Raw genomic sequence first — 18571 nt, forward strand, 5'->3', positions numbered from 1 at the left:
AAAATATGAGGGGGGAAACAAAGAAAATAGCAGTGTTTTTCCAGTATTCAATGCTTAAACATTTTGTGTATTGTCCAGTTATTCTTATCAAGCTTCAGAAAGCCTATTCTTTTTTTCCCTTGAAAGGAATGTCATTAATGGGGTACAATGCTCCCAGGCAAAAATTACCTAAGCTAGAAACCAGATCCAGTCTAAAACATGTTAGATTAAGTGATTAGCTTGATGTGTAACTAGATAATTTATTTAAAAGTTTACTTTTTAAAATAACTAAATTTATAAAATAATATTAAATACATAAAATAACACAATGAAAATAGATGTTTTCAAAAACTTTCTCATAAGCTCTCCATTTATCTCTTTCACAGTGAAATGGAAGAAAATCAGACCTCTGTCACAGACTTCATCCTACTGGGATTTTCTCTTGGCCCGAGGATTCATATGTTCCTTTTTGGACTGTTCTCTTTATTCTATACCCTAATCCTGATAGAGAACGGGACCATCCTGGGGCTCATCTCACTGGACTCCAGACTGCACACCCCCATGTACTTCTTCCTCTCACACCTGGCCCTCGTCGACATAGCCTATGCCTGCAACACAGTGCCCCAGATGCTGGTAAACCTCCTCAATCCAGCAAACCCATCTCCTTTGCTGGCTGCATAACACAGACCTTTCTCTTCTTGAGCTTTGCTCTAACAGAATGCCTTCTGCTGGTGGTGATGTCCTATGATCGGTATGTGGCCATCTGCCACCCACTCCAATATTCTAACATCATGAGCTGGAGAGTCTGCAGCACCCTGACAGTGACTTCCTGTGCGTGTGGCTCCCTCCTGGCCCTGGTCCACACAAGCCTCATCCTGAGACTGCCCTTCTGTGGGCTTCATGAAATCAACCACTTCTTCTGTGAAATCCTGTCTGTCCTCAAGCTGGCCTGTGCTGACACATGGCTCAACCTCCTCATCATCTTTGTTGCTTCAGTATTGATCCTAGTGGGGCCTCTGTGCTTGGTGCTGATCTCCTACACCCGCATCCTGGTGTCCATCCTGAGGATCCAGTCTGGGGAGGGATGCAGTAAGGCCTTCTCCACCTGCTCCTCCCACCTCTGCGTGGTCGGGCTCTTCTTTGGCAGCACCATTGTCGTGTACATGACCCCCAAGTCCCGCCATCCTGAGGAGCAGCAGAAGATCCTTTTCCTATTTTATAGCCTTTTCAACCCCTTGCTAAACCCCTTCATCTACAGCCTGAGGAACACAGAGGTGAAGGGCGCCATGAGAAGAGCACTGTGCAAGGAGAGTCTTTCTCTGTTGGTGGGACATTTGGGTCACCACCCTTAACAGCTGTGGGGCTGAATACTGTGTAAGTTCACTACAGTCTTCGTGAGCCTGAATGATGTGAGAAACTCTGCAGAGAATTCCTTTTTTCTCCCCTGGGAAAAATTGTTGTTGCTGTTTTAATTTGGGTTTTGCTGAATTTGGTGTATTTTATTCCATCAAACATAATTTTTTCATTTAGTTGCTAAGGAGTTGAAAGTATTTTGGAAATAAGTCTTTGTTTCATAACCTGCTATGGGTTCAGAATTTAAAATATGCACTCCACCTCTGACTTAGATGTGCTCAGTAGCCACAAAGTGGCAGGTATTTCCAGATGTGGTCACATCATTAACAATCTAAAAAAAAAAACATGCAGCCGTACCCAGAGACTTCAAAATCTGTTTATACATCTCTCCATTTTCATACCACATTTGGATGTTTCCTCTATTTGTACTTTCTCTTACATATAATAAATGTTCCTAAATGCCTACTTAGGCTTGAGGATAACTGGTTATCATTAATGAAATCCTATAATCTATCTCACACTTTCTGTGGTCCCAAAGTGAGTCCCCACACTTTAACGTAGCTTCCTAGGGAATTACCCAATAAAGTCCATTTTCCAATCTGCCCTGGGGTTTTGATGGCCACTTCTTTTGGCCCTTCTCACCTTCTCAACAGGATTGTTTATGATTGTCTCTGAATAAACACATATTCTCCACTTGGTAGGAGTTACCAGTGCCACGACCCAACTATCAATTACTGGATATTGCAGATCAGTTTAGCCCAAGGCAACTGAATGGGAAAAATGGGTTTTAATAATGATAGTTAACAAATACATTAAGCATGTACTGTGTATCATATACTGCACATTGAGAGACACTTTACAGAGACACCTCATCTTCCATCATTATCGCATTTTATAGGCGCAAACATTCAGCAAGTGGCAAATGATAGACTCCATCAAACAATATGCCTGTAATGCCTTTTATACTTAATCATGATAATTTAGGACATTATTTTCAAAGTTATCAAATTAAAAATAAATAAGGCTCACCTAGCCCAGAGTAGAGTACATTAGGTAGATATGGGTTTCATCTTAGTCTATTATGTGTCAAAATGAGGCCAGGAGAACCAGAGGTTATTTATGGAAGGCTTCTTGTGCTGGAGAGTGTCTCTTCTCAAGAGGTTCACAAAGAAACTTCAGAATTCAGACGATCACAGAAGACTGAAAAAGTGAGATTGGAGGCTCTTCTCATTGAGATTAGAGCTTCAGTACAGAATAACTGAACATGGTAGTGAGATCCAAAACCAAGATAGCCTAGTTTCACACACACAATTCCCATGCTTATGTGCACACATGCACACATGAACATACAGAGTTCTTACTATGAGTGCTTACTATGGACGAGATGCTGTTCTAAATATCTTAAAATGTATTATTTCTTTTCATCCTCATAACAGTCCTATGATCCTGTGAGGTAGGGATTACTATTAACAATTTTATAGCTGGGGATACTGAGGCACAAAGAGAATAAATAATTTGTTCAACACCTCAAGGTTAGTAAGTACCAAGCTCAGGATTAGAATTAAGCATGCTGATACCAGCACGACAATCACAACCACTATATAAAAATCAAATAGATCATGAAGTTTCAGAGGATAAAGGAAGAAGTCAAGAAGAGGAATGAAGAAAAGAAACTATAACCCACTATCTATCTGAAGGTTGCGCTTGGTACTCCAAGCAGAAAAAGACCACAGCTGCTAAAGAGAGCAGCATGGCTTAATATTGGTATGTGAAAGTGAGGGTGAGGCAACCAGAAATGACTGTGACTCCAATGGTCACAGATGGATAAGTAGCATCTGGACTGGAGAGACAGTGAACCAGAAAAATAATGGAAGAAAGGGGTTGATATTACAGTTTTAAATTGACAGCTCACCAATTGAATACACTAGGAAAGTATTTTTGGAATTTATTGGAATTGGACATAATTTGTAATTCCTAATTAAATATTTTAATTGCTGCTTAGTTTCATAACAGACATTGCATGCTGCATTGTAACATTTAGAGGGATGAATTCAGGTGGCAACCAGAGGTTGAGGAGTTGCAATTTCAGGGATAGGTCTCAGTTGGAACAGCAGAAAATCCCTCACAGATGTGGTGCAGATCTGACCTCGGGCAGCCTCCTATATGAATCTTCCTCTCTGTGTGCAGTGTTCCCCTAGGAACAGCCTGGGCTTCCAGGAACCCTAAGAGGCAGCCTGCCCTTAAACAGGTAAGAATTGTACTCACAGATTTGGGGTCTAGTCCCAGATGTACCATTTGCTAGGTGTGCTTCTTCCAAGAAAGCTTGTTAAATTGCTCTGAGTTTCAGTCCCTTATTCATAAATTATGCATAATGACAGCTGCCTAGGAGGTCCCACAAGGTTACTGAAAGCCTCAAACAAAAGAGATACAAATGGACGTCTGTTGAAAATTCAGTGTGCTATGCAAATATGATATTGCTGTTATAATTACTATTAAGACAAAAATTATTCTCATCTTGTCAGAGTTGCCATATTGTCAGGTCTGGGACCAAGGCTGCCCTTCAATCAGGTAAGCCATTGGTACTGATTAATTACCCACACCTTCACTCTTCTGGCTTTCTTCACACCCTCCCTTGGTGGAACAGGAGCCACTCAGCCTTGAACAGAAAAGTCTTACCAGGCCAGGCGTCCGATCTGCAGCCACACTCAGGGTCCAGGACCCCTCTGTGAGTTGGCTGGCAAAGGAACCAGAGGAAAACTCTCTCCCGTCCAAGCTATTCCTAGCTCACCCACCAGGCAATATAGGTGACCTTTCCTCAGGCAATGTAAATCGAATTTTGATTTCAGTTTTCAACTTTTCATAATCTTTAGACTTGGAATTAAAGTATCTTTCTCAATTATATATCTCCTCTCCACAAGGACAAGGACAAGGAGAAGGATGAGTTCTCTTCTTTATCCCCAACCCTTGTACTTTGCCTAGAACCAGGTGTACACTCAACAAAAACTTAATGAATAAATAAAGGAGCCATTACTATCAATTCACCTCACTTCCAAATGTTCACTGGTGAGCTGTCGTTCAATTCTTAAATCTTTAAATCCCTCTAATTGTGAGTTACTGTATAGTAGAAATTTAACTGTATCTAATGATTATTGACTACTCACTATGTGGCAGACACTATATGAAATGATTCAATATAATCGTCACATCAAATATTTGGAGAGGGTAGTAACACTCTTTTTATATAAAGAAAGGGAAGTGAAGTTTTAGAGAAGTTAATTAATTTAACCAAATTCACAAAATTATTCAGGTGCAGAAACATGAGTCTTGAACAGGCAGTCTGGTTTTAACGAACTCTGAACCACTCTTTTAAACGACCTGCAGATAGTTATATACTGAATGGCTAGCATCAGCCCTTTTCATAATAGGCACTCATTAAAATTTAACAAATGAATGGTCATTGTGTCCAAATTCTTATCCACAATATATGGACCTCAGGATGTGCTAACTTTCCTTCTTTTAAAGTTAGAAACCTTATTGTCCATTAGATGTGTCCACTTTTTGCTTTTAGTATATCTGTAATGTGCTAGATATTAATAACTGAGAACATATTACAGCTCTAGGATCACAGAAAAGAACAGAAACAAATAAGGGTAGAAATTTAGCACATAATATAAAAATGGCAGGAAGATTTTTTTCATTCCTATCATGGGAAAGTTCATCACTGGTTACTCAAAGGACTGCGCCGAATGGCTAAACATATAATTCAGGGTGATGCTGGTGTCAGTTCAGAAGCCATGTTAGGGTGCTGCTCTTGAAAACTCTGCAAAAATGGTAGAGGTAATTATAAGAGCAATCACTATTGCAAATGAGTCCAGACTCCATTCAGCAGCCAGTTCACCTGCCAGCTAAAATTAGCCCCTGTGGCATCTTTGGCATGTGGATGGAGGTTGCCCTCCACTGGCCTATAGGATTTTTGTTTGCCATTTGCTCCAAGGGTAGAGTATGGTTGTTAATTGTGGATTGTTGGGAATAGATCAAAATGGAGTTAGAGGGCAGTGCAACTGTGGCTCGGTGGGCAGAATTCTCACCTGCCATGCCTGGAGACCCGGGTTCAATTCCTGGTGCCTGCCCACCCCACCCCACCCCCCCAAAAAATGGAGTTAGAATGCTGTCCCACAGGATTTCATGGTTGTGATGTTTCTCCCCCAGAGGGAAGGGTCCTATTTTCCTCTCTTTCTTGATAATTTTGAATTGCATTGGTTCAATTTTAGTCTTGTTGTTTTTTTTTTTAAGCTGTGTTTCTCTGCTTGTTTTTAAGTTTGAAAACCTCAGTGGACCAAAAGAATAGGTGGCTCTCTGAGCACAGTATGATTCAGTTCAAAATACTGGCCCAGAGTCAGGATATCTGAGTTCTCATGCCAATTCACATTAACTTGCTGTGTAACCTTAGAAAAGTTGCTGAACTCCACTGAATTTGAATTTTCATTTTTTCAGAGGAATGTAGAATAAGTTCAAGGCATAGATAATCAAACAGATTCATCTGAAGATAATTGAATCCCTTAGGCCTGAAACATAGTAGAACTCCACGGTTACAGCTGAATTAATGAATGAGTTGAACATTTTAGTGCTCTAGGAAATAGAAATTGTGAAAGTCTGCCCAAAACCAATCATGTTAAATGCATACTCCAAAAGAAAGAACTTCTATTGTTTCCCAGTGAGTAACTAATGGGGAAAGTGTCAAGGATTTGGATTTAAAAATTTAAATCTCTAATTCTGTGTTACCCACATTGTAAATAATAATTTTAGTATATCATATTTATTGAGAGCTTAAGTATCAGACCTTGTCCTAAGAGTTTCTTGTATTATTACCTTACCTAACCCTCTTAACAATTCTGAGGTTACTACCATTATTATACTCATTTTACACATCAGAGAACAAAGGCAGGTGATGGTAAGAGAGCTCCATGCTCACACGGGCTTTAATCAGATCTGCTTGACTCCAAAGACCACATTTATAACTACTAAGCTATACTGTACCCCTACCGCCAAGATTTTATGGAATCTTTTTATGCTTATAGTCAAATAGGTCTCAAGAAAAGCAGCCTAAATATTTTGGAAATCCACTTTAAGACATAGGTAAAAATATAGCTAATAGAGGTTTATATATTATATATATATATATAACAAAATAGTATTATGCATATTTGCTTTTTAAGTCTACTAGATTTAAAAAATGAACTATTTGCAGAAGGGCCAATGAAAGTGACTAAAATATATGACAAGATACACAACCTCTCTAGTAATTTTGAATTCTAAAGCAACGAAATACCATTTTTTGCCTGTCAGATGGAAAAAAATTAAAAGATTGATACTTTCTAGTGGTGCTATGCATGTGGACAAATGGATATTTTCCCAAACTTTGATGGACATATAAATTAATTTGTGCATATATCTTGAAAACTTAAAATTTGATAACTTTTGAAGCAGTAATTTCAGTTCTAAGAACCTATTGTACACAAATGATTCAAAATGACAAACCAGGCCATGAGAACTGGGAGGCAAGTCATGTGAATAAATGTATATATATATACACATTTAAATTTATATATACATATAAATTTAAAATATATATGTATTTTAAATTGATGCATTATTTAACGTGGTAAAAAGTCTTAATGTTTATCAATAGGGAGGTTGTAAAGAAAAATGTTACAAATACGTAAATGCATGCTTCAAACCCTAAGGTTACATCCATTTTCCTGAAGATTGCAAGATCCTAAAATAGACCTGGCTAATGTAAAAGGAGCTTGGAAATGTAATCCCAGAAACAACTCCACAGTGTGGAGGGGAGGACAAATCTTTGGTGAAGCTATGTATTAGTTAAGGTAACACTAGCTGTTATCAAAACTGTAACAAAGCTAGAATCTCAGTGACCTAACATAATACAGGTTCATTTCTTGTTCAGAACAGAACAGCAGGTAGGTATCCAACCACTAGTGATTCAGAGACCCAAGATCCTTATACCTTATGCATCTGTAATTATCTCCATATCAGAAAAGGTTTCCAAGATTGTCACGTGTGCTAGATGGAAAAGAGCATGGAGCATGCTCCATGAAAAGCGCATGAGGCCAACAGGTATACTCAGAGCTTCTGCTTACATTTCATCAGCTAAGACTTGACTGCATAACTGTACAAAATTATAAGGACATCTGGGAAATGTGGTATCTCCATGAACCCAGGAAGAATAGTAAACAGTTTTGGTAAACATCTAACAGTCTCTGTCACAAATAATAAGTTCTGACTTTCTAGCCCTGTGAGTCTTCAGGACAATAGTAAAACTCTTGGACAGTGGTGTAACAAAGAAGTGGAATAGAAAGACTTGAGCCTCCTCCACAAATCTCCATCAGCACACAATTTGACATTGACAAATGATTTCTCTCAAGCTGAAATGAAAGGCAATCCAATCCAAACACAGCTTCAAGTCAATCCCTTACGACCCCAAGAAAATTCAAAACCTTCTACTACTCCCCAAGAAAATTTCCTAAGGTTCACAACCAGTGCCACTCCTGAACCATCAAATCTCAACATAGTGGAAAACCCTGCAAACATGAATTCAAGTATGCCTTAATCAACTGTACCCTTGCTTTACTGCCCCATCTATAAAATAGTGATAAAGATCCCACCTTACCTACCTATGCCAGGGATGTTGTAAGCTTCAAAAAAAGACAATATATATGTTAGCACTTTGTAAGCTAGGAAAGAATCCCACAGAATAGAGATTTTTCAATTTTTCTTCTCTGCCTCCTTGTAGAGGATTTGAAATGCGGTCTCTAACTGATACCTGCTATAGTTCAGCTCCTAGAAAAAAAAATAACAAAGAAAAGCCAAAGAAGAACTTCTGAACAAAATGTTGGCACAAAAAGTAATACTTAGTAGTAGGGTTGGTTTGGATTTGGGGTTACCATATTAGACTGATAAATTCCTTCTTCCAAGAAAGTAGGTTGTGATAGAAGATAGGACAGCTAATAATTTCAATCAATGGGGAGAATGGAAACACTGGCTTCCTGACTATGCAAAATATAATTCCATGGTGTTGACATTGAACTGGAAGGGCAGTAAGTAATCACTGAAGTGGACAAAGAGTTAAAATACTAAGTGATTGAATTCTCTGGCAGGCAAAAAACAGCTACAACTTCATGTCTGGGTTGTTACATTCTCCTTTGGATACAGCAGTCTGAAATATGTGTGCATGCAGTGAGCTATAAGCATTGTTATTGACAGAATAAAATAATCTCATGGGCTCTATGCCCTTCTTGGGAGCCAACACCTACCCAGGATTTTAACAGAAGCAATCAAAGGTTTATAGTCATATACCCCTCTTGCAATCAAATGCTCATAAATTTTTATCAAGACACTTTCATTCACAATTATAGATAAACTTAAAATGCAGGAGCATATATTCATGCTTTATTGTGAACAGTTAAGTATGAGGGAACAATCTTTGATAGAAGCTAGTGTCCTAGATACCTGAAGAAAGTGGGAATTAGTGGAGGCTGGGGCAACCCCTGCCTATTTCACCTGTTTTTGAATCCTTACTTCACCTGAAACCTGTAGCCCCATCAGATTTTTTAGTTACTTTTAAGTTTTTGAAACTTACCAAGAGACTGAAAAAACGGCAAAGCAAATATTTTGTTTCATTAAAAAAGTTGCATCGAAACAATGCGATGCCACCAAAACAAAACTAAAATGAATACGGAGGTACTCTATACCTTACATAAAGAAATCTCCACGACATATTGCGAGAAGCAAATGTAAGGAGGGAGAGGTGGATAACTTATATCTGTATATGCTTATTTGTGCATACAATAATTCAGGAGAAACACGTAAGAAACTGAAAAGAGAGTGGCTGGAAATTGGGAAGATAGCAATAAGCAGTGTCATATCAGGACTGAAGCTTAAATGATTTAGGGTAACTTCTTTTAAAAGAAAGAATGAAAATTTATGATTACAAAATTAGCTCAGGGCTTTGGAAGGGGCCTTTGGATGAGGATCTGAAACTTAAGCTTCAGTAGCTACATGGTAAATCCACCACTGGCAACAAGCACAGCTTTACACTTTTGAAAGCTCTTTGAATATTAAACCATGGGAATATTTTACCTATTCAAAATTAATTTTCTAAAAAAATCAACATATTTATCAAAGATACTTTGGAGAAGGAGACTGGGTGACCACACCTCATGAAAAAAAATGAGTTTATATAACAAATTATATAATAATAAAATTGCAAAAACTGCCAACTATATACTGAAATATTTTCACCTAATCATACTGGCAAAAATCAAAGAGTTTTAAAAACACAGTTTTTAAGTGAAAAAAATCAAGTTTCAAAATATTTTCTATGGTGGAGTTGTCATTAATGCAGTGTATTTCCTATAGCACAGAATATTTTTTGAAGCATTACATGAAAACTTACAGTATTGGTATCTCCAGGGAAGGGAACTGGATAGCTCAGGGCTATATGTGGCAGGGAAAATTTACATTGTTATACTTTAAAATTTTTTAATTTGTAACTTGAAACAGATAAAATAATTTTGCAAAGGGCACACTCACTTTGAACCCTAAATAAACATGAGATTATTCAGGGGGCAGCCTGTTGAAGTCCCAAATCTTGAAAATGACGTTTTGTCTCCACCAGCTATGAAATTATATTTGAGCTTCCCATTACACTGCCTTGGTTCCTTAAAGATCAGAGATCTCCTATTCCCTAAGCCTTGGCAGTCATTGAACTCAATCATCTACAGATAAGAAGAGAGGTGCCTGATACTCAAAGAGGGAGAATGAAGAAATTATACCCAGAATTTGTTTTTCTTTATTTGGGGATGTGAGGGGGAAGATTCAGATATTTTGCTAAATTCAATGAAGACAAGCTCTCTGGGACATGGGTGACACCCAAGTCTGAGAACCCACAACCTAAAAGAAAAGAGTCTGAGGAAGGAAAAATGATGGATCCTAGCCATGTGTGATTTTCTTAAAATAAGAAAGTTATCACTGAAGGAGAGCTAACTGCTAACTCTGATATCAAAGATTAGAAATACATAATAAGAATTTTTTTAGTCATGGATGTGCAATCCAAGAGTGATTAGAGACAAGAATGCTTCTCATAATTGCTTTTTAAAAAAAAAAAAAAAAGACAATGGCAATTTTCAGAATAAAAAGTCTTTGGGCTCTAAAACCTTAACTAAAGGTACTTATTTCCACAAGATGGTGCTATAACTTCTGTCAAGTAGAAAACTCACATTTCCTTCAGGAACTAGAAATTCAAAATCTAGATCTGATTAAGGATCAAATCTATATGTGCTTTGGTGGGACTATCATGGAAGCACATTGTCTGAAAACATCCTTGTGGATGTTGATTTGGACCTTGAGAGTGAAGTTCGCTGCTGGTAATAACTCCCCCCCACACACACCTCCTCACATAACTAAATTGATTTCTCGAGGCTGTGCATGGTCCTTTAGTCCCCTTCTTATCTTAAATGCTGCTCTTATCATGGTCAGGTGAATGAGTGGGTAGTGGTGGAGGAGACAACCCAAATCAGATGAGTTGTACAGCACTGCAAAACATGCACACATATATCAATGACTATCTTATGTAATGATGTATGTATGGCAGGGAGGGAAGCTGGATATCAAGTAGTGATATCGGATGCTAAAGACCATGGAAATGCATCTCCCACACCCCACCCATACTTTCTATCCTGGGGCAGTTCAAGACTCACCTTCTCAGTAGAACCTCTCTTTACCACTCTTACCCACAGTAATCATCCTTCCTTTCAATTTCTGTGGCATTAGTATTTTTACTACTCTTTGGGCTTATCATATGTCCCTTTGGAATATTACTTTGCTATTGCCACACAAACTTTCCAAAATTATTTGTGGACAGAGTCCATGTCTAATCATCTTTGTAGCTCCCACAGCAATAAGCATCCTAAACTTGACCTTCTGCATAGTAATGATATGAATGCAGACAATCTAACTAAAAGCTCAGTAAGTTTGGTTGGTAGAGTGAGTAACATGACACTCTACCACTGGTTTGCCACTAAGATCTAGGGGTATGATACTATATGTCACAATTTCTCTGGAACTGATTGATAACCTCTGAAAGGATAAGATTGAACATTGCTGTTATATAGACCCTAGAGAAATTCTTACAGAGGTACATAAAGAATGTGTACAATGATACCTCTACTCTGTCTTACAGATCCGAAACAGTAGCTTTCTTTCAGTTCTTGGAATGAGCCAGTGACCTTCCTGCCTAAGAGTTTTCAAATGCTTTGTCTCCTCCAGGATCCTTCTTCCCCACCTCTTGGCCTAGCTCATTTCTATTCATCCTTCAGAACTCAGCTGAAATATCAGTTCCAAACTTTAGATTTCTCTAACCCTTTAGATGAGGTCAGTTTCATATGCTGTGTATATACACATATACATTTTAACACCTATCAGAGTCTAGTAACATTAGTATCAGGTAATTACTTGTTTAATGTCCATGTGTATATGCAATGTAGATTCCTTGAGATCAAGAACAATATTCACCACTTATTCCCAGCCCCTCATTTCGTGCCTTGCAAACAGTAAGAACACAATAAACATGTTGAATGTATGAGTAAATTAAATAATTGAGTAGAAGTGCCTTGGTAGGGGTGGAAGACAGGGGAGGTAATTCTGCCTTCAGAAATTTAAATAAGAGTTGAGTCCAAATAAGGAAAACCGGTACCCGTTCTCTCGCTCAACAGTTTCCAAGGCGGGATGTCTCATGGATCCATGAAGGATACAGAACAGAAATATTCAAACTTTCATTTCTATTTATTTTTATGTCATTATTTTAAAATGTTTGATTTTGTATGTCATACAGAAGTATATACATAATTTATAAGTAAATAAAACACACACATATTGGGGATACCTGATCAAATTTTTTTATTGACAGGAGGTAGGATAAATGATATTTGAAAATTGCTGCTCTAGATTAGAACCACCCTACCATCATTATGTGCCCAAATTAGCAAGGAGCTATTTTCAAATAGTTCCCTTTGACCCAATACCTACAGAACAGAAAATCATGGGTTTGGGGCAAAGTATAGTCAAAAACTCACCAGGTGATTCATACAGAAGCCTCTGGTAAAGAATCACTGCTTTTGTATTAGGGTTCCCTAACTTCTCATAATAGTCACATTGATGCTTAAAACCAAACAATAAAACTTTCTCAGGAGATTCTGAAGATTTTAGGTTTGGCAGCCAATGTCAATAGAGTCGGAACTCCACAAAACCAGCTTTATAGGGTTTAGGCTTCTTGAGAACAAGAACCAACTCCATCTCCCAAAAATCTGGTGGGAGGGACTTCCAGAACACCCCGATGAACTTGAAAAATCAAAAGCAAGAGAACCTGAATTATAGCACTCCCAGGGGTTCCTCACTGTAAGGCAAAATAGGACCCTGTCGTCATGACTGCCAGCACATAACCACACCAAAACCATTCTTGGGAAAGACCTCCTCATTCTCAGACATTATTCGTCTGACATTTTGGGGATGATCAATTGAATAAGATATAAGGACATACACATCTTTCTATGGCACACGCACCCCAAATAAGAATATGCCTATGGGAGATATTTCAAGAACTATGAATTTCATAGGGACCTTGGAAGACTGTGACTTGATTCAATTTTGCTGCCGTATGTTAACATCACAAGAAGACACTATCATTATGGTGTTGCTTTATTAACACCCCTTTCTCTTCAAAACTTCCATGGTACTCTGTACATGTCTCTATCATAAAATTACTGCATTGCATGATTACTGCTCATTTGTCACCTCCGTTAAACTGTAAGCTGTTTAACATCAGGGTCTTTGGCCTATTCACTCCTGAGAAGAGCTAGTAAAAGCTTTTTACTTTGCTTTCTTTTTTTTATTAAAGCAATTGCATCCTTGATCCCTCTATGCAATGGAGAATACTAACCATTTTAGTCTTTGCTAATCTCATAGGTAAAAATGGTAGTTCAATTAAAAAATTGAATAAACAGTTATTGAACCACTTACTGATCCCTAGCCTAGTTTGTGGTGTTTTGTTTTGTTTTGTTTTAACCCTAAAGACTTCTAGTGGCCTTTGCTCAGGTTTACACTGCCTTTCTTAATCCGGCTGTCAGGAATGTGAAAAGATCAGCCCCAGAGGCACAGCCCCATGCAGCAATTTCCTCTTTCACTGCACCAGATCCATCACTCTTTGCCTCCAGCATGCCTGGGTAAGCCCGGAAGAAAAGATTGCTTACTCCTTCAAAACCTTAAAAATTATTGCACAAATGTATAACCAATGTTACACTGCAACAAATGATCACACTGTCTAAAGATTGTTGACAACTTGCCCTGCTTTTCCTTCCTGTTAACCTGACAATCCTTTTTTCTAACATCCTACCATTCTCAGGCCTCAAAACTTCCTACCCACTGGCCCAGTGCAAAAGTTTCTTTTCCTTTAATTATCTAACATTTTTAAACCAGTACCTGCAATCTGCTGAACCTCTTGCTTCTCTTCTCACAAGCTGGAACATCATGAATCCTAAGCTTTAGCCTGCTTAAGAATTACCCACAAAGATTTAATAAGCACATAAACGGAACTATATTGCAGGTGTCCAAAAATTATACTTAGAGACATTCTGCACACTTAGTTGCTATACTCATTATTAATAATTCACAAATGAGCATTAGCCAGGAGTATGCTTAGGGTCTGGTTGGCTTTTTTAACTTCATAAATTCCCATACTTATACTACCCACACGAATTGACATCTCTAAGAATGTTTAAATTTTAAATTCTGAGCTAGTACAAACATCCCATTCACAGGCAAACAGACCAGCTCCTCAATAACCCTACCAGAATACCCATCTGATCAGTACTTAGTAAGCAAACAAAGAAAAAGTGGTCCCAACTGAACCCATGGCTTCAGAACACAAATGATGACAACTGTGGCTAAACTGCTGTACAGTCTGTATAAAGTGGTCTTTTCAGTCTGATGGTTTCTAAATCTTAAAAAGGAACTATTAATCCACATTGAAAAATAGAGGGCCACGCTATGAAATACAAACACAAAACAATCAACAATGGGCAGGAACAACATAGGCTTCCCTTCTTGAAACAGAATATGGAGGCATAGAGGCAGACACTGCAGAAACAAAAGCAGAACTAAGATCCCCAAATTCTGATGGGTTAGACCAGAAGGAATCCAGGAATTGTCTCTTAAACAAAGAAAATACCCAAAGAGCAAGTCATTTAATCCATCCCAATATCAACATCCAATTTTTTTTAACTGATTTTATTATTTCACCTCCAAAAAACAGAGCTAGAATTATCCTTGAATCTATGCCCTCCTTCACTTTTCCACTACACCTACATGAGTTCAGGGCATCAACCTTTTCCCTTTAATTGCTACAATAATTGCTACAACATCCATCTAATTGGCTTCCCTGCCTCAATCTCACTACTACTCCAATTACATTCTCCACATCGCACCGACAGTGATTTTCTAATGGTTATGGATTGAATCGTGTCCCCCACTATAACACTTTCAAGTCCTAAATACTAGCCCTATGGATGTACATCCATTTGAAAATAGGATCTTAAAGATATTATTCATTAAGGTGAGGCCAAACTGAATCAGGATGTGCCTTAATCCAGTATGACGCAAGTCCTCATAAGCAGAGGAAATTTGGACACAGTCAGGAGGAGGAGGAAGAGGAGACAACTGGCTGTGTGACAGAAGTAGAGCTTGACTTATGGAAAGCCACTACTGGAACACTTTAGACTTTAGAGAAAGCATGATCCTGCTGATACCTTGATTCTGGATTTGCAGCCAACTGTGAGGCAATAAATTCCTGATGCTTCTCAGCTAGTTTGTGGTATTTTGTTACAGCAGCCCTGGAAAACTAATGCAGTAAACTTCAATCACTTTGCATTGTACCTTTCCTTAAAACTCTTCAGTGGAGTCTGATATCCAACATGATACAGTCCAAGCTCAGCAGTATGCATGGTCTATAAGGCCCTTCATGATCTGGCTGCCTAACTATCATTCCAACTTCATACCTTGCCATTTCTTCATCACAGCTCATGTTAAGCCCACACTCTTTGTACTTCCCTGAGCACAAAGTACTCAAGCCTTTCTTTTCGCATATTCTATTTTTGCTATTGGTGAGCCTTTCCTCTATGCTCCTCTTCCCCAGGTAATAGACACCTTTTTCAGACAATTCAAATATTACTTTATCCTTTTAAGACTTTTCTAACTCCCCAAGCAATGCCACTTACTCTCCCCTTTAAGCTTCCATTGCACTTTGCATGCATCTTAACATAACACTGAGCACACTCTGCTGTCATTATTTATTTCATGTGTCTCTCCTGGATTAGCAGTATTTCCTGGGGACAGAGACATGGTTTATATATATCTAAGTTTCTAAAGATGTTTTCTGAATAATGAAAGAAAAATATGAATGAGGTAATCTTCAACAAGACTGAATGTGGGCTAGTGTCAAAGGGCAAAGAGTGAGAAAATAAATGTGGGGACAAATGGGAACTTATCAAAACTTAAAACGCTTGTGTATCAAAGGACTTTAACATAAAGTAAAAGGGCAACCTACACAATGGGAGAAAAGATTTGGAAACCACATATATGATAAAGGTTTAATACCCAGAATATATAAAGAAATCCTTTAACATCACAACAGAAAGAAAAACAACGCAATTTAAAAAATGGGCAAAGACTAAATAGACATCTCTCCAAAGATGTACAAATGACCAAAAAGCATGTAACAAGATTCTCAACATCATTAGCCTTCAGGGAAATGCAAATTAAAATCCCAATGAGAAACCATTTCAAACACTTTAGAATAACTACTATTAAAAAAAAGAAGAAGAAATTACAAGTGTTAGAAAGGATTCAGAGAAATAGGGAAATTCATTGCTGGTGGCAATGTAAAATGGTGCAGTCGCAGTAGAAGACAGTGTGACAAGACAGTTCCTCAGAAAGTTAACTATAGATGTCCCATAGGACCAGCAATCCATGTCTAGGTATATAACCAAAAGAACTGAAAGCAAGGACTCAGGCAGATATGTGCACACTAATATGCACAGTGGCAATATTCACAATTGCCAAAAATTGAAGCAAACCAGCTGTCCATCAACTGATAGATGGATAAACAAAATGTGATATATATTTACAATGGAAATTATCCAACCCTAAAAGAAAGGAAATTCTGATACAAACCACAACATAGATAAACCTTGAAGACACTAGATTGAGTGAATTAAGCCAGACACAGAAGGACAAATATTGTATGATCTCACAGATGTAAAACAATTAGAATAAGCAAAGTCATCCAGTCAAAATCTGAAATATAGGTTAAAAGGGAACAGAGTGGAGTTAAGGAATGGGAAGTAAGGGCTGAAAATGTACACAATTTCTATATGGAATGATGGTAATGAATGGTGGTGATGGTAACATGACATTATTAACAGCACTGAAACAGATATCTGAACATGGTTAAAAGGCTAAATGTTAGGTTTTATATATGGTAATAGAATAACATTCTTTTACACCATGGAACTGTACTACACAAGCTGTATACTCTAGGTTAGTAGTACAATTCTAAAAATGTGCTTTCATCAATGTTAACAAATGTTATCAAACCAATGGAAGGGGTTAATAATAGGATGGTATATGGGAATTCTGTATTTTATGCATGATTGTTTCAAAAACCCACAAGTTCTCTAATTGAAAAAAACAAAGAGATGTAAGGAAACTAAGGATGAGAAAATGGAAAATATGTTCATCAATTTGGATCAGGATAGCTAAGAACCAGTGTGACCAAGTCAGGGTAGATTTACAGGAAACAGATGGAGGGAACATAGTCAATCAAGTTAAGAAAACAAAGTTCAAAATCATTTCAAAAAGGTTCAAAGGTAGGTCACAGATTAGGCAAAAGCAGAGACAGAAAGGACACAAGTAGTATTTAGGGCAGGAGTACTGGAGCAGCTGAGAGTCAGAGTCAACCAAGTGGGAAGCCACACATTACGAGCCAGTAACAGGGGATGGTGATATCGTAAGGAGGGTTGCCAATGTTGTGGGGATAGTCCAATCAGGGCAGTGCCAGACTCCAGGATAACGCTGATGATTTTCTGCTTCAATGAAGATCACAGTTATTGCATTAGTCCCAACAACTAAAATTATACAGATAGTCTTCCCTGTCTCTCTCCCACCATGGCTGGATTTCAAAGACATTTTCTCCAATTAAAATTGTCTCGAATTCCAGATCCTATTTTTTCTTCCCACATCTAACAAAGCTCTTATTTTACAATAACTTTATTTTGAATCTGTTTACCTTTCCCAATCCTTATCATCTTTTCATTGTCCATTCATTCATGCAACATGCACAACAGTTGGACACTGTTGGAAATCGAGTACCTCCTACACATCGGCTACTTGTGCTAAGGCTATTTCCACATATTACTTATTGAATCATCAAAACAACCCCACAAGTCCGATATTATTATATATTATTATTCCATTTAAAGGATGAGGAAAATGAGTCACAGAAAGATTAATATAAAGCACAGAATAAGATTTCTGCCCAAGATTTTTCAGTAAGTGAATGATGAAGGCACAAATCAAATCTACACCTCTCAATACAAATCCCATTCTCTTTCCACTTACCATTTTCTCTCCTCTATAGATCTTTTAGAGGAAAGATAGTCCAAATTAGAATATATCAGTATCTCAGGATCGGATGGAAGGCCTGAGAAACTGAGGCAACAAGAACAAGCACCAAAAAATGGATAAAAATAATAATAATGAGAGAGAATCATAGGTTGCAGAGGGAAGGGAGGAAGAGCCAGGAGAGCCAGATGGCCCCAACATACAAACATACCCTACAGACAGAGACCAGCTCTGTGGGGAGGGAAAATAAGTTTTACCTTTCTCAGTCTTACTAGTGAATGTAAAGTCAGGTCAAAGCTTGTATTCTTAAATACCCGAACAAGAACCCAAATGTCACTGAATTAAGGGTGGTAGCTTAAAAACAAAAATGCAGATAGGTTGTAGCTGGTTGTGCAAGTCTATGAGTCCTGAGATTCAGAGAAAACAAAGACCTAGAGAGCTGTAATCAAGGCAAACCCAGTGAAGCTTGGGTAAAGCAGAAAGAACAGCC

General features: G+C 38.0%; 1 protein-coding gene across 1 annotated transcript; it reads left to right on the top strand.

Annotated features, from left to right (window-relative positions):
• The first annotated feature begins 369 nt into the window (after window positions 1-369).
• LOC143682175 (olfactory receptor 2A1/2A42-like) lies at window positions 370-1331 on the top strand. The gene is given in 2 exon segments (XM_077159089.1): window positions 370-628; window positions 631-1331. Coding segments are annotated over 2 exon segments (960 nt in total).
• Window positions 1332-18571: the final 17240 nt, after the last annotated feature.

Source organism: Tamandua tetradactyla, chromosome 1, assembly GCF_023851605.1.
Source record: "Tamandua tetradactyla isolate mTamTet1 chromosome 1, mTamTet1.pri, whole genome shotgun sequence".
NCBI classification, from domain to species: Eukaryota; Metazoa; Chordata; class Mammalia; order Pilosa; family Myrmecophagidae; genus Tamandua; species Tamandua tetradactyla.